Here is a 27,995-nt window from a genome sequence, read left to right as displayed (position 1 = left end):
ACTTATTATTTCGTGTTACAATATGTGCTGTTTCTTTTGTTTGAATTGCAGATTATCTACTATGAAGCAGGGATTATTCTATGCTCTGTCCTGGGACTGCTGTTTATTATTCTGATGCCTCTGGTGGGGTATTTCTTTTGTATGTGTCGTTGCTGTAACAAATGTGGTGGAGAAATGCACCAGCGACAGAAGGAAAATGGACTTTTCCTGAGGAAGTGCTTTGCAATCTCCCTCTTGGTGATTTGTATAATAATAAGGCAAGTAGAATCTTGGACAACAACTGATTGTGTTTTAGGTTGATGAAGAGTGACTCATATTTTAATGGTTAAACCATGAGTTTAAAACTAAACAAAAGAGCAACAATGAAAAAAAAATCCCACAAAACAGAAAAAGGAGAGCACAAGTGCTTGTCTAGAGTGATTCGAAAGGATCTCATTAGCACCAGACATTAGCGTTGTAATGAAGCTGCGCCAACTGAGCTGATGAGCCAGCGTTTTGGTATTTTTTTCCTTTTGAAGGTATCCTGAGAAATCTTGGACTGCAGAAAGGATTTACTTTCCAGCACAGCAGACTCCTCTTAATTAGCTCTTTGCAGACAGGCAGCATGTAGAAAGGAGAGATGGATCTGCAAGTTGATTTGCTAGTTGAGTCCAAAGGAATCGTGATGGACAGATGCAGTCCCTGAATTTGGAAATTTGAGAATATTGTAGAATGCAATTGACTTTCTAATAATAAACCCATTTTTCTTATATGTGCTGTTCATCCGCTACCCTCTCTTGAAGTCTGGAACACACTTCATGATTTAGGGTGTTTCTGCTGCAGCTTCTGCTGCTTTCAAAAGTTTTCCAGTTGACTGGCAGATCAGAAATACATTGCTTTTAAGATGACGTTTTTTCGAGTCCAAATTAGACTGCTCATCTGAAGAATGTGCACCACAACACATTCTTGGTTATTGTTCCGCATTTCCTCATTCATTCCACCACTGTTTCATGAAGCAACCGAAATAAATGTGCCTATGACGTGAAGGCACAGCAAGGGTTGGCCAACAGCCTTCTCTTTGTCGTTTCTCCAGACACCACATGTGCTCAGTAGCCGTAAGATTTTTTTCAAGTTTTACTAAGGAAGTAATATTCAGGAATTTTAGCTGAAAACAGTCAGTCCTATGAGTTGGAGTTCCAGCTGCAAACCCAAGAAGGAAAGTCTTTAAGTGCGGCCACCAGCAGGGGTCTGATAAAATGTGTGGCTTAGGGTGGCCACTCATTGAGATGCAGTGTACCCATTGGAGAGGACTGGGCAGCTCCAGATTTGTTGATACCAAACAGTCACCATGACTGATGAAGTGAAAAAAACAGGTTGCAGACCATGTGTAGAACATGGTAACTATGTTAAAAAAAAGAAAAGAAAAAAAAGATGAGGAAGGAGACACAAGCACTTGGTCATATTTGTACAGGGTGGATGGGATGTGAAAGGGTTGACAAGCAACTGGCAACAGTGGTTGCCTCTGGGAAGGAAATTGAGGGTTGTGGAGGGGAAGGAAGGAAAGTCATTTCTTGCTGTAGCTGGGTTTTTGTCTCTTTTGATTATGTACCAGGTTCAGGTATTACCTATTGAATTAACTTAACTAAAACTTGAACAATGACAAAAAAAAGTATTCACAACAGACAAAGGCCAATGCATTACCACTTACTCCAGGGCAGTGATTATTTAAGCAAAGACATACTTTTGCTGATAATAGTGGAATAATCGACTGACCTTAACTATATATATGTGTGTAAACAGGATCCAAGTGAATGTGTTAGCTGACTTCATGCACTGTTGGTTAGCCTGAGAGTTACTTGTTTTTTCTCCATGACGTTGGGGTGTGGGCATCTCTGTCTGTCAATCTCTCTCTCTCTCTCTCTCTCTCTCTTTCTTTTCTTCTCTTTTCTATTTTCTGTCTCTCCTTGCCTCTCTGTATTTTTCTGTCACTGTCTGTCTCCTTCTCTGTGTCTCCAAAAATCATTTGATCCTTACTGGTTTTTTTTATATTTGATCTTGAGAGGCAGTTTGGGATCAGGTCAGTAGTGATCATTGCAGATGTGCCTGTCTGTCTCTCCTTTATATTTGATATGCTCTAAGGAATGCACAGACTCCTAGTTGTTGGGGTAGTTACCTCCTTTTCAGCTACCAGAAGAATCTCAGTTACAGCCCTGAAACCTGTCAAACCCACCAGGGATCCCTGTGTGTTTCCCGTAAGCCTGAAACTTACATGCCGCATTTGTCTGGACACTTGCACAGCGATGTTTACCCACTCCATACACCCTGGACCTCAAAGATGAGATTCAGATGTGAAAGCGTCATCTGAAAATATTGCCCTTCGGGCTTCTTGTTAGAGTGATTACTTACTTAACAAGTTAATAATTTTCACTTGATGTCAATACATAGCCATAATTTCAGGAAAATTCTTGATTGAATGTAGTTATTTATTTACCTGAATTAAATGTTTACATGTGTAATAATGGGTTTCCAATATTTTGAGTTTCTTTCCTTTTTTGAGACAGAGTCTCGCTGCGTCATCCAAGCTGGAGTGCAGTGGTGCTATCACGGCTCACTCCAACCTCTGCCTCCTGGGTTCAAGTGATTCTTGTGCCTCAGCCTTCTGAGTAGCCAGGATTTTACAAGCATGCACCACCAGGCCTGGCAAATTTTTGTATTTTCAGTAGAGATGGGGTTTCACCATGTTGGCCAGGCTGGTCTCAAACTCCTGGCCTCAAGTGATCTGCCTGCCTAGACCTCCCAAAGTGCTAAGATTACAGGCGTGAGCCACCGCGCCTAGCCACTACATTGGGTTTCTTTTTTAAAATTGAACTTTCATTTGCATTACATATAATTATGTGTTACGCATGTTATAGTTCACTCTCAGCTGACTTAGTTATTTACATTATGTTGAAAATGCCAAAATATATCAACAGTAAAGCTACAAAGTAAAAAATAAACTTGGCTTCCATTTATGTATAAAATGAAAGCTACCATTTTGTTAATTCTTCAGAATTCAGACCTATCAAATCAATATATGTTTTATTTTAATTTAGAAAATTGTTTTAAAAAAATGCATGCTGTGATTCTATACCCTCCTACACACTCAGTTAAAACCATTTTTTCCCACCCAAGTAAAACATTAATGTGAAAATTGTAATTTCAGATTTCAATATAATTAAACCAAAATTGATCAACTGTTTGAGATTGTGACAAAACTAAAACTAATTTGATTTCACGTAGCACATTGAATTTATATATAAATTATAAATAGGCTTAAATGAGAATAGTATGTGAATTTTTTTTCTCACTTTAAATTCTGACGAGAATTTAAGCTTCTTTGCCTTGAACTTTTTGATTTACGGTAACTATTTTGATGGCTTCCTTTTGAAACCCCCACTGGTTTGCAAATACCTTAAACATGAGTTGCATAATACCTACATATTGTTTGCAAGTAATCCAAGCTAGCCAGGAGGATTAAAGACCTGGGGAAAGTTAAGATTTCTACATTATGAGCAGCTAGACAGGAGAAGAAAGAATGTCCACAAAATCAGAAGATTAGATAAAAATAAGAAGGAAAAGAATGTCAACAAAATTGGAAGGCAGAAAGGAAAAGAAAGTTCAATTATGTACCCTAGAACTTAAAGTATAATAAAAAAAAAAAGGGGGGGGAAGAAAGGAAGTGGAGGAAAAGATAGGAGAGTGGACTCTCTCTTGTTTAATGCAGGGCCTCTAGCTGACATTGACTTCAGTGGAGATTGGACACTACTGAGAAATAATCTTTGCATATGATTTTAAAAAATTTCTTTCAGAAACCCAGAGCAGTCCACCTGCCTTTTATTGGACTCTGTAATTTTTGTGGCTCAAAATGTTACAATTAAACGCAGTTGGTTTTCAAGTTAGTTTTGAGCATCCTTTTTTATTTTAAAAAATGTAAATCTTTTCTTTAGGGAGTGAAGGGAAGACATAGGTGTTAAGGAGAAAGATTCCCTAGCAGATGTGCAATCTACGTGGGCATGTTCTTTCTCTGAGCGTTCCCAGAGGCAGCTGTGGAATGTGAGAATTCTGTAGACACTGACATATGTTTATGCAGTCTGTTTGACCATCAGCACAAGATCGAATTTCCACCTCTCACTGTAGACTGTTAAGCAGATGTGTCTTACTCCAGAAACAGCCAAGTTTCTTCTCCTTTCTGTCTCTTTGCTTGTCACCACTGCATTTCTCATAAAGGTTATGGAAGAAAAAAAACAACCATGGCTTGACTTCCTCTGTATGTTTTTAAGTTTCTGAGTATGATAAGCCAACTTTGCTAAGAATTCCCATGGTGAATTGAATTCCAGTCATTTTCAGGAAGCTGGCTATTTTCAAAGTTCATTTTATACTGGGATGTGATTGCCAATTCCTGACTGGGAGGCTACAAGGTTGTAGAAAAGAGATTGAGCTAGATATAGCAGTCCTGAAAATCGTGAAACTTTCTTCATGTGAATGACCTCTGGTTACTTACAGTTTAAATGTAATTTTTTTTTTTTTAATAAGAGATCAGTTATAGACTGAAAGCATTTATTTGGCTTTCTTTGGCTAATTTTATTAAATCAGTAGAAATTGGTAGGAACAATAAAGTTACAAGTTTCAAAGTAAAGGTTTAAAAGTAAGGTTTAGCCTTACTCTATAAAAAGCTTATTTACTTGTAAGTGTATAAGTGAGAAAATTAGTTTTTCCATAATAAAATATAGAAGATGTAAGGCTATAAAAATAAAAATTCCTATCTTCTGCTAAAAATTCCAAGAAATTTTATTGTACTGCTTAAAAGCATATGTTTTTGGTTGTTTAAAGGCATTTATGTCAACTGCCAGAGAACTGATATTCACTGAAATATTATTTCCTTTTTGTGTTAGGTAAACGTCTCTTAGTATCCTTATATTCTAATAATCGATTGCTGGTTGTTCAAATAAAAATACTTATTCACATACCTTTTTTTGCTCAAAAAATACATTGAACAACAGGGAGTGTCTAAATCAATACCTCAAAGCATAATTTCTTTATTCTCTATTTGTGTTTGAACAGAAGGTTTAAATTTGAGATTGCAAATGGAGACCATCAGTTGGTCTGCATAGTATTTAAAATTTTTTTTGTTAGTTGCTGATATTTAAAAATTGGGAGATCTCACATCAGAATCCAGATTCCCAGATTTTTGTGGAAAATGGGAAGATATGATAATATTTATCTGCCATCATGGTGGCGCTTTTGGCACTTACAGATTAGCTGCTCTTCCAGCCCATTTTTGATCTCCCAGCTTCCAGGACCCCATGCTACCCAATTTTTCCTTAATGCTTTCTGCCTGCTTACATAGGCATTAGAACTTAAATACAAAATTTACTTTGTGCATTAGTTTGAAAATCAGCCTTGAAAATCACTAACTTCTACTCTATAATTATGCTTAGTACAGTTTTTTTTTTCTTTTTCTCTTTATTAATGGGGTCTTGCTATATTGCCCATGCTGGACTTGGAACTCCTGGGCTCAAGTGATTATCCCATCTCAGTGTCCCAAGTAGCTAGGGCTACAGGCATGTGCCACCATGCCCAGCTTAGTACGGCTTTTTACAAAAATTCTCAGTGCTTTAATTTTAATTAGATCTATTATTGATTAGTAGAAATGTAGGTCTAAAATACGTAGCATTGAAATCCAGTGTTGTATTGAAATGTTGTATTGCAATTCGTTTCATTGACTGATGATCTTGTGAGTAAGGACATTTATTCAATAAAGGCACAAAGACAGTTTCTGACTCACACTTCAGACATATGGCCAGTCTTCTAAATAGACCAAATGAAACCAAAGTTCGACCCCTAAACTCACCTTCATGGAGCACCCAGTGTGGACAAGACTGCATTATACAAAGTTAACAAAGAATTAGTTTCCACCTCTTTTTAGGAAAATTAAACATAGATAAGAATAAAGACAAATTAGAGTGTGAAGTGAGACATACCCCATCAGAATTAAAGGGAGAGCCTCTGGGAGTTCAAGGAGGTTCTTCTCCCTTCTGGGGATGAGTGGAGGGGTCAGTGTGGGTCAAGCAAAAGTGGACTTGGACTGGTTCTTTTTACCAAGTTCACTTTGACTTCTTATATCTGGAATCTGATGAGTGAATAAAATAATTTGGACATGCTGGGAAGAGAGAGCAAGGATCCCCATTGTGAACCTCAGGTATGTTCAGATGGTGATCCTGACTCGTCATGGTCTAGAATGTTGTGAATTTGGCATGGTAGCAAGCTCCAGGTGCATTGCTATGACTCAGCTTTTGTGTGTGTGTGTGTGTGTGTGTGTGTGTGTGTGTGTGTGTGTGTGTGTTTGTTCTTCACAAAACTCCAAAATCATTATTTTGAGTCATTTGACCTCTTTTGGCATGAGTACCTGAGTTAATGACTCTTATTGCTATGGTGCGTCGGCTCCTAAAATACCAATGCAAATTTAGGACAAATTATAAGGCAGCCATTCCAAATGGGACAGAATATTGTTAACATTTATTTTATAAGTTTACCATCGGAATTAAACCAAACTTAAAAATCTTAGAGAACGTGTACATCCAGTACTGCTCTCCTTTACAGCTTGAGAAGCACTTATCTAATCTGAGTTAGATTGGATCTAATTTATCTAATTACACCTAAAGATCTAAACTGACCTTTTCAGTTTGGAGGTACCAACTGAAGTCTACAGAAAGAAAGTTATTTTCTCTGGCTTGTACAGTACGGTGGTGGCAGGACAGGACCCAGAACCCAAATCTGGTGTCCCTAATCTAGTACTCACTACACTGCAACTTGTTAACCATAAGAAACATTCCTCAACGTTGTATTATATAGTCTTTTTTGGAGCACTGTGGGAAACCTAATGGACATATGTTATACTGCTATGGAAAAGTATGTTTTTTTGTTGTTTTTTTTTGAGACTGAGTCTCGCTCTGTCGCCCAGGCTGCAGTGCAGTGACCGGATCGCAGCTCACTGCAAGCTCCGCCTCCCGGGTTCACGCCATTCTCCTGCCTCAGCCTTCCGAGTAGCTGGGACTACAGGCGCCCGCCACCTCGCCCGGCTAGTTTTTCGTATTTTCAGTAGAGACGGGGTTTCACCGTGTTAGCCAGGATGGTCTCGATCTCCTGACCTCGTGATCCGCCCGTCTCGGCCTCCCAAAGTGCTGGGATTACAGGCTTGAGCCACCGCGCCCGGCCGGAAAAGTATGTTTTGAAACCAGTAATGAAACAATGCTCCTTGGAATGTATTTATACTATAAGTGGGGTGAATAACTGTCCCCATTTACCCAGGATGGAGAAGTTTCCTGGGGACATGGGATTTTAGGTGCCAAAAATGAGATGTTTAGTCATCCTACCCGTAATTATACGCACAAATAAAGCCTCAAGACATTGCTTTTGCTGAAGAGGCAATGTATCGATTTTCTCCATCTGATATGTTTTTCAAGTTTGCCTATTATTTGCAAAACTTACTTCTAAAACCATGTCTACATCTTCCGTTGGATGATTACAAACTAACAAGTTTGTTACTTGCTTCTGCAGGTAAAATAATTCACCTATGTTTATGTAATTCCTTACTGCCATCTAGTGGCCAGATTCAACAGAACCTTGGCAATTAGCACCTTCTAATTTAACTATTTATTCAAAGGCTTTGCCACAAAAACAGGCCAATTGGTCAAATTATTTTAAGTCAAAGGATTATTAGTAACTAGTCAACAGTAAGAGCCCTTAAAAATTATTACATTAGACATTTTAGATGGCTTGAAAAAAGACGTTTTGGTTTTTTTCACATAGAGAAGACTTTCCTGCAAGATGCCTTTCATAGGGTGTTTTTGAAGGTTTTTTTGAAGTATATTTCACATGGAGGAAAGTGTCCTTTTCACAAGTACATATGCATAAGTGTCCATGAAGTGAATCCACCCATGAACAGGGTACTCTGCCATTCCACCCCTGCTCTGGGCATAACCACTGACTTCTAGCACCATCGTTTCACTTGTTTTGCATTTTCCGTAGATGAAATAATACATAGGTGCTCCGTTGCATGCGGTTTCTCACATAGCATTTTAATGCTAAGGTAACTCATGTTTCTTTCCAACCTGGACAATACAGACACTAACAGACAATTAGAGAAACCAAAAACCTTAGAAGCTCCAAGTACTCTTGTCATTTTGATGTTTTTTTCTATAGTCTTTTTTGGGGGGTCAGGGAGCAGAAGTGTGTGTGTGTGTGTGTGTGTTCACATGCATGCATATATTCACACAGGAGGGTGTGTACACACATTCACATGAGGACAGGAATGGGACTGGATCATGCATGCTGCCTTATAACCTTTTTCCACCTATTTCCTCCACAATTTGTTGTGAACATTGTTCCATTGATGAGAGTCATTTTGAACAGAATGGAGATTTGCCTCCTCTGAGAGAACTGAGTCCTGTTTTGTAGCCCCTACGTGTGTGGTGGTTTGACTGTGGGATGGCGGTGGGAAGGCTGTGGCAGGAGAGGGCAGCTGGAGAGGAAAGGCCAGTCCTTCTGCGGGCTCCTCCCTGACTCCTGCTCTGCTGCCTGGACCTGGACAAAGAACCATGGACCATGCAGTAAATGCTCTTCCTTTTCTCTGCCTTTTCCTGCAGCATTGGCATCTTCTGTGGTTTTGTGGCAAATCACCAGGTAAGAACCCGGATCAAAAGGAGTCGGAAACTGGCAGACAGCAATTTCAAGGACTTGCGAACTCTCTTGAATGAAACTCCAGAGGTAAAGACTATGATCTCTATGTACCGAGATGCTTTGTATTCTTGGCTTTTTGGAGTTCCTGTGTATATTTGGAATCTCATTAGAAACTTCTAGAAACACAGTGAATCAGCGTAGACTGGTGTTATCTGTTAATGTCCTGGATGAATAAATAAAACCCCAGAAAGTGATTTTCAAAAGAGTACAAAAGCCGAATTTCAGAATTGGTATTTTAATTTTATTAATAGCTTAAATTACAGTATGTATTATAAAAGGACTTAACACTTCCAAGGCTCTTATGATTTTTTTAAAAAGAAAAGTTTTGAGACCCTATTATCCTTTCTTTTTGGCTGTATAGTTAACTTTCCATCACTTGCACAAAGTTACTCTTGTAATGAAACCATCCAGCTTTATAAACATCCATTTACTGATGTCTGCATAGGTATGTCAAATTCCTTGGGAAGGACATGCACACATACTCACGGACACACAGATTGTCTTTAGAGAAGGCCAATAGGATGGTTGAAGGGTGGGGATGGGAGAGGAGGTTCCCTTTCTTCTGTACTCCAGAGGCATGTTGATGAATTACATCTTCAGAACATCGTTTTAAAAAGTGTCTGAGCAGGAAGCAGCCTAAATGTGTGGTGCTCATGGGTTCCAACTTGTCAGAGAGTAGAAAAGTCTCTAAGAGCTTTCTGGTTACCTCAAAATGCTCTGATTCAGGAAAATTTTTGTATATTAAATCTCTTTTTGTCCTTTTATTGCCTTTGGACCTTAGAAGGGAAGGTTTCACAGAATGTTCTTTTTCAGCAAATCAAATATATATTGGCCCAGTACAACACTACCAAGGACAAGGCGTTCTCAGATCTGAACAGTGAGTACAATTTAAAGTTGCTTCATATGTTTTTGGTTTCTTTGTTTTGACTCATCTCCCATAAAACACGGACTAAGAAATGACATACGTGAAAGTTGGGGGAAGACAGAAAGATGATTCCCTAGCCTTATTGCCGATGTGTCATTTGTTACTCAGCGATTAGAATCTAGCCCTCATCGAAGGCATCTGTTTCACAGGCAGCATGAAGAATGTCACAGGCAAAATGAAGACTGTTTCTTCATTTTACACTTACTGGAAAGCTTTAGCATTCTTGTAGTCACAAGCGCTCATTCTCCATTTCCTTCATGAGGGAAAGATTGTTGTCCTACCAGGTTCCCTGCACAGACACAGCTGACTCCTCAGAGAAACCAGTGGCTTCAGAAATGGCTGGATGGAGAGGGCTCAACCCTGCACGCCAAGGTTTAGCTTAGTGCTTCTCAACTGGGGGGTGACGTTTGGCATGTTTGGTGACATCTGGAGACATTTTTGGTTGTCACAATGAGGTAAAGGTGGGGTAAAGCCAGGGATGCCTCTAAGCATCCCATAATGCTCACGACAGCCCCCACCAGAGTGCAGTCTGGGTGGGAACTCTGGTCTAGTCAAAGAGATTGGATACAGAGGGAGTTACACACAGGTCAAGATGATAACACCATGTTCCTGGTATAAGTAAATACCGGGTCTGTGAGTCGTAGTGATTAATTTTTCACTGGGGAACAGTTGGTGCGGAGACCCTGAAGAGAAATCTCCGTACACAAGTCCACCCCTAGACAGGGTCCAGGATGCAAATGGGTTTTGCAGCAGGAGAGGCTGAGGCAGTGTGGAGAGAATGAGGGTGGGGTGGAGAGATGAGCAGAGGCCACCCTCACCATCCCTGTGCTTATTTGCATGTAGGTATCAATTCAGTGCTAGGAGGCGGAATTCTTGACCGACTGAGGCCCAACATCATCCCTGTTCTTGATGAGATTAAGTCCATGGCAACAGGTAAGCAGCGGGCAAAAATGACCAAAGAAAGTTCCATCCAGGAGTTCCTGGGCTCGGCAGACTCGCTTACTCTTTTCTTGTTCCCTGAGAGCTGTCTTGGGGAGAGCCACCGTCCGTGGCCATGCAGACAGTTCAGGTCAAGACACTGAGTTGCAATAGCTTGGTTGTGCTCTTTATAAAACTTGTGCCAAAGGTGTTGCCATTTCAGATGATAGGGGCAGAATTTGTTAGAGGCCCACCACCTGTTTTTGTAAACACAGTTTTATTGGAACACAGCCATTTGCATTTGTTTAGATATCATCTGTGGCCGTTTTCGTGCTCTGATGGCAGAGTTGAGTCATTGGAAGAGATATAGTATAACCCACAAAGCCTAAAATATTTACCATCTATCTGGCCGTTTATAGAAAAAGTTTGTTGACTCTGATACAGAAAATGAGGAACCTATAGACATTTAGGTCATCTGAGGGAAATTGATTCATTTTTCCTTCCTGAAAGTGAAACTTAGAAGCAAGGAATATACATATATATCTTAAGCCTCCATGGTCAATGATATAAGTGACAGATAAACTGCATGCTCCACTGTAATGAAAAAAGACCTCCCAGGCCCTTCCAAATGTTGAGAAAAATGTCACTGTAATGAAAAAAGACCTCCCAGGCCCTTCCAAATATTGAGAAAAATGTCCTTGCGAGGTACTTGTTGGAGACGACAATTACATCTAGGTAAAACACTCATTTTGCCAATATGAATTTTGCTTTCATGAGCTAGCATCCCTGAGAACGTAGTCCATAAAGAAGATAATTGTGTAGAAATTGGAAAAGTATTCCCGTTCCTTTTGGCATGCCTTATAGTTCAACAACTGAGATGAATGTGTGGAAACAGGAGGACGTGCAGAACAGGCCAGGAGTTGTTAAGATGAGTCCTAACTAGTTGAAAGGCCTTTCCTTCCCTTTCTCCTTGACCCTGCAAAGGGTCCAGCCAACAACAACATTCTCAACATCGACAATAACATCACAAACAACATCCTCTGTTGTTGATGCCTTAGATTTCTCTAGACATCTCTTCTCTTCCTCACCAAGCATTTTCTTTCCAGGCAAGGAAATGGAGACCCAGAGAAGGGATATGACCTCAGAGACCATTGCCTCCTGCCTTCCTGTCCTGGCTTTTTCCACATGGCTTCTCCATTCCTTCTTTCTTTCCTTCCACCCTCTCTCCCTTTTTTTCTTTCCCTCCTTCCCTTCTTCCCTCCTTCTTTCCTTTTTCCTTCCCTCCCTCCCCTACTCCTTTCTTCCTTGCACACCTGGCCACTGTCCATCATTCCAGTCTTACTTCCATTTTGGGACACTCATCTCTGATGTCCCTTCCTCTTCTCGTAAGAACATCAGTTCTGTTGGATTAGGGACCCATCCTTATGACCTTATTTAACCTTAGTTACCCACCTAAAGGTCACATCAGTAATTAGGGCTTCAACATATGAATCTGGGGGAGACATATTAGTCCATAGCAATTGGTTAGCTGCGAAGTGGTGGAGTTGGGATTCAGACCCTGTTCTAGCAAGAGCCTGTGTTACCTGGACCACCCTAGATGGGACTTAGTACCTTGAAGAGTATTAAGATGGAGGGTGCTGTGGCGACATCCACAAGGAGGCAACATGTGCACCTCTGGAGGGAGAATTGGAAATCTGGGATTCCAGTGCTCACATGGCCATAGATGATGCCAGGCATCCCTGCAGCCTGAATCCCTCGTGCATCAGTGCGTTCGCAATATTGAACAAGATCTTTTTGTTTTCCAAAAGCTTCAAAGTATTTTATGTCTATAACATATTAATTGGGTTGTAACTCTGGGAGTCATTCCAGGCCCACGAAGATCACATATAGTATGTGACTGCAGTGTTGAAGAGATCACATATATTATGTTTGCAATATTGAAGAGATCCAAGGTCTCTTCCAGCCCCAAATTAAGTAATGGTGAAGGCTGGGCAAAAGTATATGAATGATGCACTGTGGTTGATGCGTTGGAGTAGTTGTTACTTTTTGCCCAATGTTCTTGCAATTTTTAGTAACTAAATTATAGTAGTTTTTAGGTAAAAGATGATTCAAAGATTCTCTTTTTCTCTTCAGTGCCTTGTGTGTTATTATTAAAGTTCTTTGTTTGTTTGTTTGTTTGTTTGTTTGCTAAAAATGCTTTGCAGCCCTATGTGTTTAGTGGGTTTTGGAGAGAACAGAAACATGCCATTGTTTTGGTGTACAAATCATATTTGGACTGCAGATCAGGACCTATAAAGGAAATATACTATGGGCTGGTAAAATGGTAATTCACTAAAATTGAGAACCTCAGATAGCTTTTCCACTTTCTTCAGATACATAATATATATGATGATGGTGGGCCTGGACTGACAACCAGAGTTACAACCCAGTTAATAGTTTATAGACATAAAACACTTTGAAGCTTTTGGAAAACATGTATTTATCACTACTGAGTCCTCCCTGTGACATGACAGAATATTATCCATAGCCTAGAATGGCTATGAACAGTGCTTAATACACATTTCCTGGGCCATGCTTTTATTTTGTCACCTGTCATTCTCCGTTGTTGTTGTTGTTGGTGGTGGTGGTGGTGGTGGTGGTGGTTCTTGCCTTAAGATAATTTACCTTGAAGTCAAAGTGAAAAGGACTGTGAGGAGTAAACCACGGAACATTAAAATGTGAAGTGTGTTTTAGCCTGCTCTTTTGTGTTCTTCTATGTATTTCTGGTGTATTTCGGTGTATTTCTGTGTATTTCTGGGGTACTTCTGTGTATTTCGGGTTGCAGCTGAGTTCTTTTTTGTTTTGCTGTGGTTAATATTTATTGAGCTTCTACTATGAGCCAGATACCAGGCTTTATGCTTCACCGACAATACTGGATGATAGGTGGGAGAGATGAAAAACTGATACCCAGGGTGCTCTTTGATAGTCCTAAATATTATTATAATCTTAAATATTGTTAAGCTATGATTAGACTGAAATTCAAGAGAAAATACTATTTGAAGCAGAGTTTAAGATTTTCTATTCAGGTAAAGTGATAGAAATTTGAGACCAAGGAAGATACAGTTCAATTCTGGAAGCCTCCCCAGGTCTCTGGGTACTAGGTTGCAGTATCTAACCAGACCTAGTTAGCATGGGGGAGACCATCTCCTAAGAGCTCAGCCCCACAAGCTATTAGGGCACAGCCTGGAATCAGATTCTTCTAGTAACCAGGAGGTGACCCAACCCACTCCCTAATTTATAGATGAGACTGAGGTCCTGAGAAGTGAGAGTTTGCCAGATGTGCTGTAGCAGGATAGAAGCAGAACTGGAATGCAACCTCGGGTTACTTTTGGCTAGACTCAACATGAAAACATTTTTAAAATGTGTGTGTGTGTGTGTGCGTTTAACACTCAAGTATTATCTGTTATGTGGCTGCCAGGAAAGGATGTGGAAGCCAGTTTTTAAGGGCATTCATACTTTTCCTTGAAACACCCAATTGCAGCTTGATCCTCAACCATCTGTTCCGTGAGCCACAGAGCAAAGACCTGACCAAGAAGATTTATTTGCTTAGAAGAAGAGTAATGCCCTCTAATTTAAATTTCACATCTTGTACTGCTGTGGCTTTAAACCACTATAGAAAAAAGTTGTAATTCCCTACCTTCCTAGTCATGTATAGGTATCTCCACCATCCAGATAAATCATGATAGCAAACAATTATTCTGGATTTCCTAGTACAGATGCCCCTCCACATACACGATGGGGGTCACATCCCAATAAACCCATGGTGAAGAGAAAATATTGTAAGTTGAAAATGCTTTTAATACACTGTAGAATATGCATTGTTTGCCCTCTTGATTGCATGGCTGACTGGCAGCTGTGGTTCGCTGCTGCAAGAGAGTATCCTACCACATATCACTAGCCTGGGAAAGTTCAAAATTCAAAATTAGAACTACGATTTTAACTGAATGCATACAGCTTTCCACTATCACAAAATTGAGAAATCATAAATTGAACTATTGTGAGTTGGGTACTCTCTGTATAAGAATGTGTCCTAGGGGGTGGGGCTTCCGAAATTAAACAGATAGACCACTGCCTTTGAGGCATTTTCATCTGACTGATCTAACCACCCTGTTGCATGATTAACGTGGTGGTGTTTCTGTACTTGAAGACGAGGAAATTGGCTCAGAGTGGTTCAGGAGTCTATTTTCAGTCACACAGCACATAGCAAAGCTGAGATCCATGCCTAGACTGGCCTCAATCTAAAACCGTGCTCTTAACTACTGTGCTAGTTTTGATTCCAACTCTTAGAATAATTAGAGCTAAAATATGTCTTGATGTAATCCATTTTGATGTGCATTTAAACTGCTAGGATTGACTTGTTTGGACTGACCTCTTCGAGGCTGGGTGGTGACGACTCTGCTGACCACTGCTGGCCAGTTAATGCCGCATCGAGGTGTCCCCATCACGCTCCTGGGTTGGTGCTTGCCCCCCTGCTTCTTGTTGGAAAGAGACCCTAAGCGGGAGAGCAGAGCTGGTTGGAGCAGCTGTTAGAGCAGCCTAGCGATGCTCCTGTATTCCCCTCAGGCTGCCCCTTGCACTGTGTCCCTCTCACTGCCATCTAAAGTCATTTACCAGTCCATCCCACGTCCGTTTAGACACACTTTTGTAGATGAGGAAGGACTTGGCATGTCTGTTCTGAAGTGGGCTGTGTTTCTACAGCAATCAAAGAGACCAAAGAGGCGTTGGAGAACATGAACAGCACCTTGAAGAGCTTGCACCAACAAAGTACACAGCTTAGCAGCAGTCTGACCAGCGTGAAAACTAGCCTGCGGGCATCTCTCAATGACCCTCTGTGCTCAGTGCGTCCATCAAGTGAAACCTGCAACAGCATCAGATTGTCTCTAAGCCAGCTGAATAGCAACCCTGAACTGAGGCAGGTGAGCAGGCATGAGTTTGCCATGGTCAAGGGCTGCATGCTGGGGACTGCCAGGCAGGGCTAAGCGAGGATGACCTATCCAGTGCACGGTGGCCTGACTTGGAGAACGGTTAGCCCCTGGCCTCTCTCACCCTTCTTGAGTCATTTGATCGCCATATTGGAATGACCACAGCAGGAGCAAAGGAGTAAAAGGGAACCGCTTTGTGGGAGTTCTCTGCCACTGAATGAAACACATCAGAATTAATTCAGCTTTACAAGGAGAAAAGGAAACAATATATTCATGTAGACCTTTAAGAGTTAAAAAATATTTTAAATGATGTGCTTAGTCTATTAACTGCATATGTTGAAATAGAAGAAAAATCTCCCATTTTCCCAAAGAAAAGATTTTTTTAAAAAGAATTTGGAACAACTTGGATTGTATACAGTTCTGAGATGTAGGTAAAATGGCCACGTCTATTAATGATGTCTAATTTATTTGGTTAGATACACATCTCACTTTTTTTTTTTTTTTTTTTGAGATGGAGTCTCACTGTGTTGCCCAGGCTGGAGTGCAGTGGCACCATCTCAGCTCACTGCAACTTCCAACCTCTCGGGTTCAGGTGATTCTCTTGCCTCGGCCTCCCGAGTAGCTGAGATTACAGGCACCCGCCACCACGCCTGGCTAATTTTCGTATTTTTAGTAGAGATGGGGTTACACTATGTTGGCCAGGCTGGTCTCAAACTCCTGATCTCAAGTGATCTGTCTGCCTCAGGCTCCCAAAGTGCTGGGATTACAGGTATGAGCCACCATGCCCGGACACCTCACATTTTATATAAAATAACATTTTAGTATGGATATACTTTTTCTCACTCTTACATTTCATTCCATTGCTTTTCAAACATTTCACCTGCAACATCTGTGTCTGGATATCACTATAATTGTTTTTGATTGAACAGTTTTTTAGAGCTTAGTTGCCTCTGAGTTGTTTGAGATAGATCCTTTTTAGGGGGCACTTTTTATTTTTAATGTTGCATCAAACGTGGAAAACTTGCAAGATGAATGCACGGATCCTTGTTCACACACCCTTTGTCCACATTCTTTAAGGGTCACCATTTTGCACCATTTGCTTTATCATATTTTATCAGTTTATCTGTCTGTTCATATCATTTAATATATACATTCATAAAATAATATGCATTTTTTTCTCAAAAGGTAAGTTGGGGATATGTTGTAGACATCATCATGCCTTTTTACCCCTAAATATTTTATTGTACTTCATAACTTTACATAATCATTATATAATGATCAAAATTAGGATAACATTGACCCGACACTACCATTTAATCCACAGTGTCCATTCAAATGTTGATCTTTCCAAAAATGCATTTTATAACTATCTTCTCTTTTTCCAGTCCCGGGTCCAGGCCAGGATTACACATTGTCATTTATTGTCATGTCTCTTTCATTCCTGTTAATCTGGAACAGTTTCTAAGTGTGTCTTTTCTTTTGTGACACAGACATTTTTGAACAGGCCATTTACTTTGTAGAATGGTCTTCAGTTTAGGGTTGTTTGATGTTTTCTTGGGATTAAAGTTACTCATATTTGCCAGGGAAATATCACAGTAGTGATATTATGTTCTTGGACATCATGTGAGAGGCATATGATGTTTGTCCCAGTGTTGGTAAGAGCCAGAGCACTTCAAATCCATGTATAATGCTGTAAGTGGAAAAACTATTCCAGATGACTCACTAATATAACCACGGACTACACTGCTTTTAAATATGATTTTTAAAATGTTGTTTACAATTTTATTGAACAATGTGTAGTATTTGAAATTGTGAAGTCATATCTATTACATTTGTGTTCAATTTCTTTGCCTCATTTTTTTAGCTGATTACAGCAAGAGACCTCCAGACATCAAAAAAATTAGTGCTTGTCAAGGAGGGTCTGAGCTGTGTTTTTCCCAAATAAAACTCTATTGTTCAAAAGAAACTGAGATTGTACCCTATAGTATAGACGCTTTGGGACTTGGATATACAATGACTTCTTTCTTCATGAGGAATCGTTTTGAAGGTAACAACCTCGTCTTATATTTCGTTTTATAAATTTTCAGCTTCCATCTGTGGATGCAGAACTTGACAAAGTTAATAACGTTCTTAGGACAGATTTGGATGGCCTGGTCCAACAGGTATGTTTTTTGGAAAAAATACAATCACTGGTTTTATATAATTTTAAAGGGTGGACTAGTACGTAAGAAAGTGGGAAACAGCAGAACAGTGAAATTCCAGAGAAGGGTTACCAAGAAGGGTGATAGCTATTACCTTCCAGGCAATCGTGTTCACCATTCCAGCTCCCAGGATTTTTGTTAAGCACCTGTGATGTGTGAAGTGGCATGCTAAGACCATGAGAGATCAAGAAGAACATGACCTCTGCTTTCCTAGGCCTCAGAATTTAGTGGGTGTAATGCTGAACCCCACACTGATTCTAATACAGAATGCTGTCCCCCTCTGCCAGTGAGTCAGCTATACTGGTTTTCCTTTTGTTCTTTCCCACCTTCATGCATTTGCACACGCTCTTCCCTCTGCTTGGCACTCTCTTCTTTTCCTCCCTCCTAGTAGCCTTGCTACTTAGTTATTTTATCTATCTATCTATCTATCTATCTATCTATCTATCTATCTATTTTTTTTTTTTTTTGAGATGGAATCCCCCTCTGTCGCCCAGGATGGAGTACAGTGGTGCGATCTGGGCTCACCGCAACCTGTGCCTCCCAGGTTCAAGCGATTCTCCTGCCTCAACCTCTTGAGTAGCTGGGATTACAGCTGTGTGCCACCATGCCTGCCTGAGTTTTGTATTTTTAGTAGAGACGAGGTTTCACCATGTTGGACAGGTTGGCCTCGAACTCCTGACCTCAAGTGATCTGCCTCCCCCTTAGCCTTCCAAAGTGCTGGGATTACAGGCATGAGTCACCGCACCCGGCCACTACTTAGTTTTTTAAGCTTCATATATCACCTTCTTTTTTTCTTTTGACATGGAGTCTTGCGCTGTTGCCCAGGTTGGAGTGCAGTGGCATGATCTCAGCTCACTGCAACCTCTGCCTCCCAGGTTCAAGCAATTCTCATGCCTCAGCATCCCAAGTAGCTGGGATTACAGGCATGTGCCACCCCACCCAGCTAATTTTTGTATTTTTAGTAGAGATGGGGTTTCACCATGTTGGCCAGGCTGGTCTTGAACTCCTGACCTCAGGTGATCTACCCACCTCGGCCTCCCAAAGTGCTGGGATTACAGGCATGAGCCATCACACCCAGTCCATATATCACCTTCTTAACAGGCCTTTCCAGGGCTTCTTGACTAGGTCAAACCCTTTTTAATACATTCTTGCAGCATTGCAAATATTCTCTGTTAATTTCCTCATAACTGTAATTATTTCTTTAATGTCTTCCTTCCCACCACTGGACTGTAAACCCCCAAAAAGGCAGGGACAGCATTGGTCTGGAATTCCCTGATTTCCCCAGTAGCTTACTAAATGTTGCTGTTTATTCAACCAATAGATATTGAATATGCAATACGTATTTCTTTTTAGATTATGGTTCAGTAGAGTGCCTGGGCCTATGGGAAAATGAGAGGATAGTTTTATTCTTGACTCTGTCGTTTAGCATGGATGTAAAAACATCTCAGATCTCTATTAACCCATTTATGCTTAGTGTTCCATTATTGGAACGCTAAGCTCGTGGGAGTTATTTATATCCTACTGCCAAATGTCATCACCAGGTTCTGATTTTTCACAAAAAATATTTGCAACCTTCAGTATAAGTGGGTTAAACACTTGTCTACATATGTTTACTAGACACTTACTGACAAAGTAAGTGGCCCTTAAACAAGTTATTCAAAATTTCTTGGTCTTTGCACTCTGCTGTTACTTCATTTGTTAAAGAAGGCATTGAACCGGGAGATCTGTAAGACACTTTCCAGCTGTGAAATCCCCCATGGCATCTGCAAGTCCAGACACAGATGAATGTCAAAGAGTCAGGCACACAGAAACCAACACAAGCACTGGCGTGCTCACTAGCTTAGTCTCCTTGGAGGAAACAGAAGTCATGATATTCATTTTGTAACATCTGATGTAGCTAGGCTAAGGTGGAAACTGGCTGGCACCATAAATCTTATGAAGGTTGAAAGTGCTGTACTTTTCCCTGGCAGACAGCTAAGTACACCAGCAGACGGTGAAGAAACACTCACCAAACCCCTTCCAGAGGAAAGGCTGGACGTTTAGTTGAATTATTTGGAAATAATGATATTTCCCTGTCATGGGGGTTTAGCCCCAAAGCCCTATCACTTGGCATGGTTGTTTTTTCTTTTTGTTCTATCCTCACCACAGTTGTATCCTCTGTAAGCTATGCTTTGGGATATATATATATATATATAAATTTTTTTTCCAGTTACACTATATCTCTAATTTTATTTTTAATTAGAAAGTAAGATTCTGTTTTTAGAAATTCACCTTCTGTCTGCACATGGGATATTGTACCGATCAGGGTCTCTTAACCTCAGCACTGCTGACACCGTGCATGGCTTTTAGCAGTGGGGGCTCTCCTGTGCATGGTAGGGTATTTATTAGCATCCTTGGCCTCTCCCCCCACAATCCCAGCAGCACCCCACAACTGTGATAACCAAAATGTCTCCAGACTTTGCCAAACATACCCCAGTTGAGAACAAAATTCTCCCAGTTGAGAACCACTGGGAGTATATATGTATACTATATATATATGTATGTATAGATATATGTGCCCATAATAGTACCTAGGCTCTGTGTAAATACATTGATTTTAAAATTATGGGGACCCCCATATGAAAAATTTCTAACATGATCTTTGATTGATATAATTTAAAGACGATGCTCTTTAAAGGGGATTTTTTTAGACTCTTGATGACCATACAATGATCATTTCACCTTAAGATGAATGTTATATTTTTATTTTGCCTCTCTACTCGTACTAAGTTGCAAAATGAGTGACTAGTCAACTAGTCTTCAACTTACCGTGTACATCCATTTATTTTGAAATGTTTTTCAGGGCTATCAATCCCTTAATGACATACCTGACAGAGTGCAAAGCCAAACCAAGACCGTCGTAGCAGGTGAGATTCACAGTTTGAGGTGATTTTGTGTCTCTCTGCTTGGAAGGTCAGTACAGAGAAACGTGTTGCCAAGTATTGCATTGTTCTTTTCCTTTAAAAAAAAAAAAAAACAGTTTCTCATTAAAACCGTCAAAACGAAATGAGTATCAGAGCTTTACAACTGTGTCACTTCATTCGGTGACTTAAAAACAAGAACAAACCTGTTGTTGAACATTGATAAACATCATTCGGCCCGGCCGGCAGCTGCCACATGGTTGAGAGCCACAGTGTAATCCAGGTCCCTAGAGTGTGTGCCTTGAGACCTTACAGCAGCCACAGTTGGGAAACTCATTCTGATTTTCACTGAAGAGAAAAACTGTAGATTATTATATTTTCTAGACAAACTTAAAATCCAACTTTTAAAAGGAATACTGTATAAAAGGATTTATTTTGTCATTAGGAAGATTTTAATCTGTCCACTGACGCTGAGGCAATAGTATTTTAGGCTCCTAAGGTTGCTTACACTTTTGGAGAGACAGAATCAATGTGGAGAGGATTCTACTCAAATTACTGAATCATGCTGTATTTGGGTTATGGGATTTGGGGTGAACATACAGAGGGAGAGAATGCAGTGGTAGCAGTTCTTTGTGCAATGATAGAGACAAACCTGGGTTATTTGCTTGAAGAAGAAATCTCTGGGCTGGGTGCAGTGGCTCACGCCTGCATTCCCAGCACTTTGGGAGGCTAAGGCGGGTAGGTCACCTGAGGTCAGGAGTTTGAGACAAGCCTGGCCAACATGGTGAAACCCCATCTCTATTAAAAATACAAAAATTAGCCAGGCGTCGTGGTGCACCCCTGTAACCTCAGCTACTCAGGAGGCTGAGGCAGGAGAATCACTTGAACCCAGGAGGTGGAGGTAGCAGTGAGCCGAGATCTAGCCACTGCACTCCAGCCTGCGCGACTCTCTCAAAAACAAACAAACAAACAAACAAAAAAAGAATAGAAAAGAAAAGAAATCTCTGAAGCTATGTAAAGCTATCTTCTATTTCTTTGAAAAATCCATTTGGTGCTGCTTTTATCTGTTGAGTAAGTGGGTTTAAAATGTTATGTTAGAGATACTTGATTATTTTTCCCTAATAGTGTTTTTTTGACCCGTGAAGAGTTTGAGTAAAAAAGTGTTTTATCTTGCTACATAACACTTTAGATGTTTTGTGGGTTTCCTTTTGTATAGTATAAGATTCTACTTTAAAATATTAAGATATTAAGGAGAGGGTTCAGACTTTCGTGTGCTAACCTCTGAAGGCTGATGCATGCTCTACGTCTGACAGTCACCTGCTCACTAATCTCTGTGTTTAATTTTTTGGTTTCCCCTCTCTGGACCTCTCCTGCCCATACGTGCAGCCCTTCCTTGTAAGTCTGACACAGCAAAGTGTGCTGCGTGCGTTGAGTGCGGCCCATGGCGCATGGTGCCATTGCCTGAGCACGAGCCAGCATTTTCCTAGAGCCGGGTCAGTGCCGCTCTGTCAGCCTGGGTAGCAGGTGTTTAGTTTCATGTCCTTAGCTCTCATCCCAACCTGAACAGATTATTTAGTGCCAACTCTGTGCCAGGCTCTGCCAGGCACTGGGCTGTGAGATGCATAAGCCATGAGTTCTTCTTGTCCTTTAGTCAGCCATGTGTACACAAACTTGTCACACTCTGGCATCATGACCAGGTTGGTGCCAGGGAAACAAGTTGAGGAGAGGCTAGTGGGAGGCTGCCTGGAAAAGGGGACATCGAGAGAGGTTTGAAGAGGGTATATGATAAGAGAGGGCACCAGTCACGTAGAGAGTCACCAGAGCAGCAAAGTCACGGAGCCATGTCCTGTGTGAGGGCAAGCCAGGCTGAGAAGCAGGCACAGGCCCTAGGAGCTGCTCCTAGAAGACGGGAAGGCTGCCTTCCCCATCTCTCAAAATCTCAAAAGTAACCAAGAGACCCACTGAGTCATTTTTGGCCAAGGATCCTCAGGTGTTTTCACACATGAGCAATGAGCCCCAAGGAGTAACAGTCCTTTCTTAACGAGTCACATCCAAACACCTGACACTCTGTTGCTTGCTTCTGTGTCTTTGATTTCTAGATGTCATAGCTATGTGAAAAACAAACTTTAAAAAAGTTTCCAGGGCCGGGTGTGGTGGCTCACTGCTATAATCCCAGCACTTTGGGAGGCTGAGGCAGGAGGATAACTTGAGGCCAGGAGCTCAAGACCAGCCTGGGCAACATGGTGAGATTCCATCTCCCCATCTCTACAAAAACTAAAATCATAAAAAATTAGCTGAGCACGGTGGTACACACCTGTAGTCCCAGCTATTTGGGAGGCTGAGGTGGGAGGATCCTTGAGCCCAGGAGGTTGAGGCTGCATCGAGCCATGATCATGCCATTGCACTCCAGCCTGGGCAATACAGAGAGATCCTGTCTCAAAAAGAAAACAAAAGTTTCCTGCCATTTTTATGTGATTACATTTTGAACCAAGCTACCATCTCTATTCTCTACCTAAAGTTCACCGGGAGCCTCAGGATAATATTTTGAGAACTGCTAATCTTGTCTCTCCTGCTGCAAAGAGATTTACCTCTCTTGCAGGATCAGTGGACTTTTAACTGATTAGTGTGTTCTTAGTATGTCCATGTGAAGAATCACTTGGAGACAGCCACCTTCAGAACTCATGTGAGCACTGGTTCAGGTGAAATCCTGCACCCCAGGTGAGTTCGATTTTAGGACCTGTGGTGATTGACACTCTCCAGAAAACTGGTTTTCTTTGAACTTAACTCCTGTCTGAGATATTAAGACTGATAGCAAAGTAAACTGGCCACTGAGACTACTATTGGTTTTTGAATAGAAAAGACACAGACATACTTCCTAAGAAGTCTCAATTTGTATCAGTCAGGTAAAATTTTAACAAAAATATCACCCAGAGTCACTTGCGTTTTTTGTTTGTTTGCTTGGTTTTTAAATGGGGCCTTGAGAATTACTCCATTCCTGAAGGCTTTTCTTTTCTTTCTTTCTTTTTTTTTTTTTTGAGAGCGACTCTTGCTCTGTCGCCCAGGCTGGAGTGCAATGGCACAATCTTGGCTCACTGCAACCTCTGCCTCCCAGGTTCAAGTGATTCTTCTGCCTCAGCCTCCCGAGTTACTGGCGTGTGCCACCACAACTGGGTAATTTTTGTATTGTTAGTAGAGATGGGGTTTTGCCATGTTGGTCAGGTTGGTCTCGAACTTCTGACCTCAGGTGATCCTCCCACCTTAGACTCCCAAAGTGCTGGGACTACAGGTGTGAGCCACTGTGCCCGGCCCTGAATACCATTTCTTAGATGGAGAAATTATTGTTATTATTTAATTATTTTCCCAAAAGCATGTAATGAGGACTTTAGAGTCAGATAAACCCAAGTTTCAATCCTGTTACCAGAGCTTTCTTTTAAAAGACCCATGGGCAATTAATTGAATCTCTGTGAGCCTCTGGGTCGCTGTTAGTAAAATGGGGAATGGGAATATCTACCTCAGTGAAATAAATGAGTTACTATTTATAAAAGTGCCTGGCACATAGTCTGCACACCATACATTTTAATCACTTGATCTACTTTAAGTAAAGTAAGTAGAAGAGAGAAACTGGCTTGACTTCAACACCATCTCATTAAAGTCAGTCCTCACAGCTTGCTGTTTTGTTGTTAAGTAATTGCTTTTCGATGGTCTTGGCTATATTCATGCTTGTTGTAGAATCTTATCATATTTTAAACACATACATAATGTGGGAAAAACTAAAGGTGGTTCAGGCTTTTCTGTTTGGTTCCAAAACAAAGTTTCTATTTCCTCCATGTTTGCAAACGCATAACAAAGGTATCTTCGTTTTCAGGTATCAAAAGGGTCTTGAATTCCATTGGTTCGGATATCCACAATGTAACTCAGCATCTTCCTATTCAGGATATACTCTCAGAATTCTCTGTTTATGTTAATAACACTGAAAGTTACATCCACAGAAATTTACCTACATTGGAAGAGTATGATTCATACTGGTGAGTGTCTCCTTGGAGCTGGTGAACTACGAGAGTGAACTTTGCAGAGAACAAGATAAAAAATCTGACATTAGCACCAGGATCATCTTATGACAGCAAATTGTACAAGGAGGCCATGACCTGATATATGTTAACCCCAGTTTATGTTCGTTAAAAAAGTTGAAGTGCTCGCTTAGACCAGGCAGCACATGTACTAAAATTGAAACAATGCAGAGAAGGTTCACATGACTCCTGTGTACAGATGATACGCAAATTTGTAAAGCGGTCCACATTTTTTTTTTAAGTTGAAGACTGGGCCTTCGTGAGCCAAGTATTTGATAATTTTCAACTTTGATGTCATTAGTGGTTTCTGGAATACTAGTTATAATTATCAAACTAGGCATGTAATGAGATTTTAAAGCTTAAAAGTAATTAAGAAGGACATCTGGGAAATATCCTTTTCTATTTTATAAACCAATATAAACATTGGTTTATAAAATAAATATGCAGAGGTTGGTTCTTACTGAAAGAGCATCCTTTTCTTAGCTGTGCTTTGAAACCAGTGAATTGCTCCCAGAGCTTAGGTGAACGGCTGTGGTGCCCACTGGTTGTCCCATTAGAAAATGTGAGTGGTGGGGTTTGGCCTGGGGTGAGGGTGGTGGACATCCCAGCCAGAGCCCTGGGGAGGGAAGGACTTGGAGGCTCAAGAAATTTAGAGGATCATCTATTATGTAAGATGCACTTCTGTCTCTGAAGAGCTCAGCCACCCTTCATATCTCCCAAGCCCATGGAGAGTCTGGAGACTCATTCTCATGTAGATTATTTCTTATACAAGACCACAAGATACGTAATTAAAATTATAGCAATTGGCCGGGCGCGGTGGCTCACGCCTGTAATCCCAGCACTTTGGGAGGCCGAGACGGGCGGATCACGAGGTCAGGAGATCGAGACCATCCTGGCTAACACGGTGAAACCCCGTATCTATTAAAATACAAAAAAATTCAGTCGGGCATGGTGGTGGGCGCCTGTAGTCCCAGCTACTCAGGAGGCTGAGGCAGGAGAAGGGCGTGAACCCAGGAGGCAGCGGAGCTTGCAGTGAGCCGAGATCGCACCACTGCACTCCAGCCTGGGCGACAGAGCGAGACTCCATCTCAAAAATAAATAAATGAAAATTTTTAAAAAATGTTAAAAAGTATAGCAGTCGATACCATTTAAGAGACAGTTTCAGTGTGCCCACGAAGCACTTTCTGCATGACATTTCTTTTAATCCTCTCAAAAATTCCCTGGGCTGTGTTCCATTTATAACCCTGTTTTATAGACAAGGAGATGGGCTCAGGGAAGTGAAGTGACTTCCTTAAGGCCGGCTAGCATACAGCGGAGGTGGGTTTTGAAGCTCCATCTGGCTCTGCTTTTTGTCACTGCCACACAAACAACAAGCTCCAGGCGGCACCTGCCGTGATTCCCTTGTGGGACTGGGCCACCCCAGCAAGTCTCAGAAAAAACAGAAGGCAGACCCTTTCTCAATGAACTCATAATTTCATTAAAGATCAGAGCTTCACAAATGAGAAAGAATAGCACTATTACCTGTCTACCTGACTGCCATCCATCTCCCTTCCTTTTTCCCCTGCCCTGACACCATGAGCTTATCTTAAAAAGAAAATCAACTGAGCAGATGCTCCTTTAACTCTAAAAGTTTTCTGAGGCCAGCCTCCGTGACTTATTTAATTTTGTGCCCTCACTGTCTGGAACAAACCTCCCCAGAATGGTTGCCTGTGGCTATTACTATAATTACTGAGATTGCTCTTAATTGAATGAAAAGCTTCAGTGGCGGCTTTTGTCAAGAGACACCCAGCAGAAGTAAATTCTTTGTTTTTTAGTGTCTTAAATGTTGGGAAGCATTACTACCCTTGAATGCCTCTTGCTGCCCGGAAAGGTTGTTCTACCTTCCGGGAATGCCAGTAAGGCCTAATTGAGGATCCATTATCCTAAAATGTCTCGCAGGACCATTATGAAATTGAGATTTGTATTCTGCAGGCATTTGATTTAGGATGCTCATAAAATTCTAAATACCCCATGCATCTGCCACGTAATCTGTTTCAGTAAAGAATACAGCGGCCCCAAATATTTCTGCAACCACAAAATGTTTTAGAAAAAGGCCGGGGAAAAGAATCCAGTATTTCTTTATCCGTAGTCTAATCACGATCTAGCCATATGCCTTCATTATTATAATAGGCACTTAGAACATCAGAAACCTTAAAAGAACATAAAAATCTTAAGGGTGTTTTCATCAATAGCCTTGGAGAAGCTCAGTGCGCTGTGCTTATGAACCCTGTGTGACACCCGTGGGAATCAAGGCAAAGCAAGGAAGCAGTGATCCCATGACTGCCAAGAACAATGCAAACCTAGGATCAAAATAAAACTTTCTCCGTTGGTTGAATTGGAAGACAAAGGGTGGGAAGGGATCTTTTCGTTCAACATTATTGCCCTCTGAGGAATTGATAGAAGACTCTGATTTTAGAAGCCAAGAATAACTCATCGGCTCCAGCCTTAGTCCAGCAACTTTTGTGTTAGGGTGGCATCGCCCGTGTCATGTTTACTAACACTGTGCTTGCCTCTCCAGGTGGCTGGGTGGCCTGGTCATCTGCTCTCTGCTGACCCTCATCGTGATTTTTTACTACCTGGGCTTACTGTGTGGCGTGTGCGGCTATGACAGGCATGCCACCCCAACCACCCGAGGCTGTGTCTCCAACACGGGAGGCGTCTTCCTCATGGTGTGAGTGCCTGCTCCTCTCTGTCACGTGGGGGTGGGAATGCAAGGGAGAGACTGGGTGCTGACTCTGGTGTTACACAAACCCAGTGCCCTCTGGGCCACGTACGCGGGGTTCCAGCTCCCGGGTCGTGAGGAGGAGAGATCTTGCTATGATTAGACCTTCCTTGATTTGGGTACTCTTGTCAAGCATAAACATTAAAACAAACAAACAAACAAACAAACTAACAAAAAAACGACAATAACAACAAAGACACTAAATTACTTGCATTTTGATAGACCAACTTAAGAACACTATTTATATATGGCAGGCTCTCTTTTAAAAGCAGCCAGGCTTGCCTTCTTGATTTGTATTGTTCCTTCTTTTTATTCATTCATTCGTTCATTCATTTACTCACCAGAGGCTGAGCCAATCTCTTGTGGGACAGCAGTATTGGTTAGCAGTATTGCTAGCTTGAAACTCTAGAAACTTGATTTAGAACTAAGGCTGCCAAGCCAGAACCCTTAGGATTTAGACAAGTAGCCTAGATTAAGCATGAGAACAGGTGTGAGGCAGCAGGGA

General features: G+C 41.2%; 1 protein-coding gene and 1 non-coding gene across 16 annotated transcripts in view; both read left to right on the top strand.

The window, feature by feature from the left end:
• PROM1 (prominin 1) overlaps positions 1–27,995 on the top strand; it is a 115,740-nt gene that overhangs the window by 50,977 nt on the left and 36,768 nt on the right. For 14 of the 15 annotated variants that reach the window (XR_010586759.1, XM_074039445.1, XM_074039444.1 and 11 more), the window contains 9 exons: positions 52–257; positions 8,664–8,784; positions 9,571–9,634; positions 10,526–10,615; positions 15,338–15,555; positions 17,649–17,723; positions 20,605–20,668; positions 24,528–24,687; positions 27,287–27,439. Coding sequence is in view for 14 of the 15 variants with exons in the window: in XM_074039445.1 (XP_073895546.1) it covers positions 52–257; positions 8,664–8,784; positions 9,571–9,634; positions 10,526–10,615; positions 15,338–15,555; positions 17,649–17,723; positions 20,605–20,668; positions 24,528–24,687; positions 27,287–27,439 (1,151 nt within the window). In the remaining variant the exon portion in view is untranslated. Of the gene's footprint in view, positions 1–51; positions 258–8,663; positions 8,785–9,570; positions 9,635–10,525; positions 10,616–15,337; positions 15,556–17,648; positions 17,724–20,604; positions 20,669–24,527; positions 24,688–27,286; positions 27,658–27,995 lie in introns of those variants that run through there. The other variant, XM_074039446.1, reaches the window with a different exon arrangement.
• On the top strand, positions 24,852–24,963 carry LOC123573746 (U6 spliceosomal RNA). The gene has a single exon (XR_006698484.1). It is a non-coding gene; the product is annotated as a U6 spliceosomal RNA (small nuclear RNA).

The sequence above is a fragment of the Macaca fascicularis genome, chromosome 5 (assembly GCF_037993035.2).
Source record: "Macaca fascicularis isolate 582-1 chromosome 5, T2T-MFA8v1.1".
NCBI lineage: Eukaryota > Metazoa > Chordata > Mammalia > Primates > Cercopithecidae > Macaca > Macaca fascicularis.
Note: the sequence above shows the minus strand (reverse complement) of the source record. Positions and strands in the feature narration are given on the sequence as shown.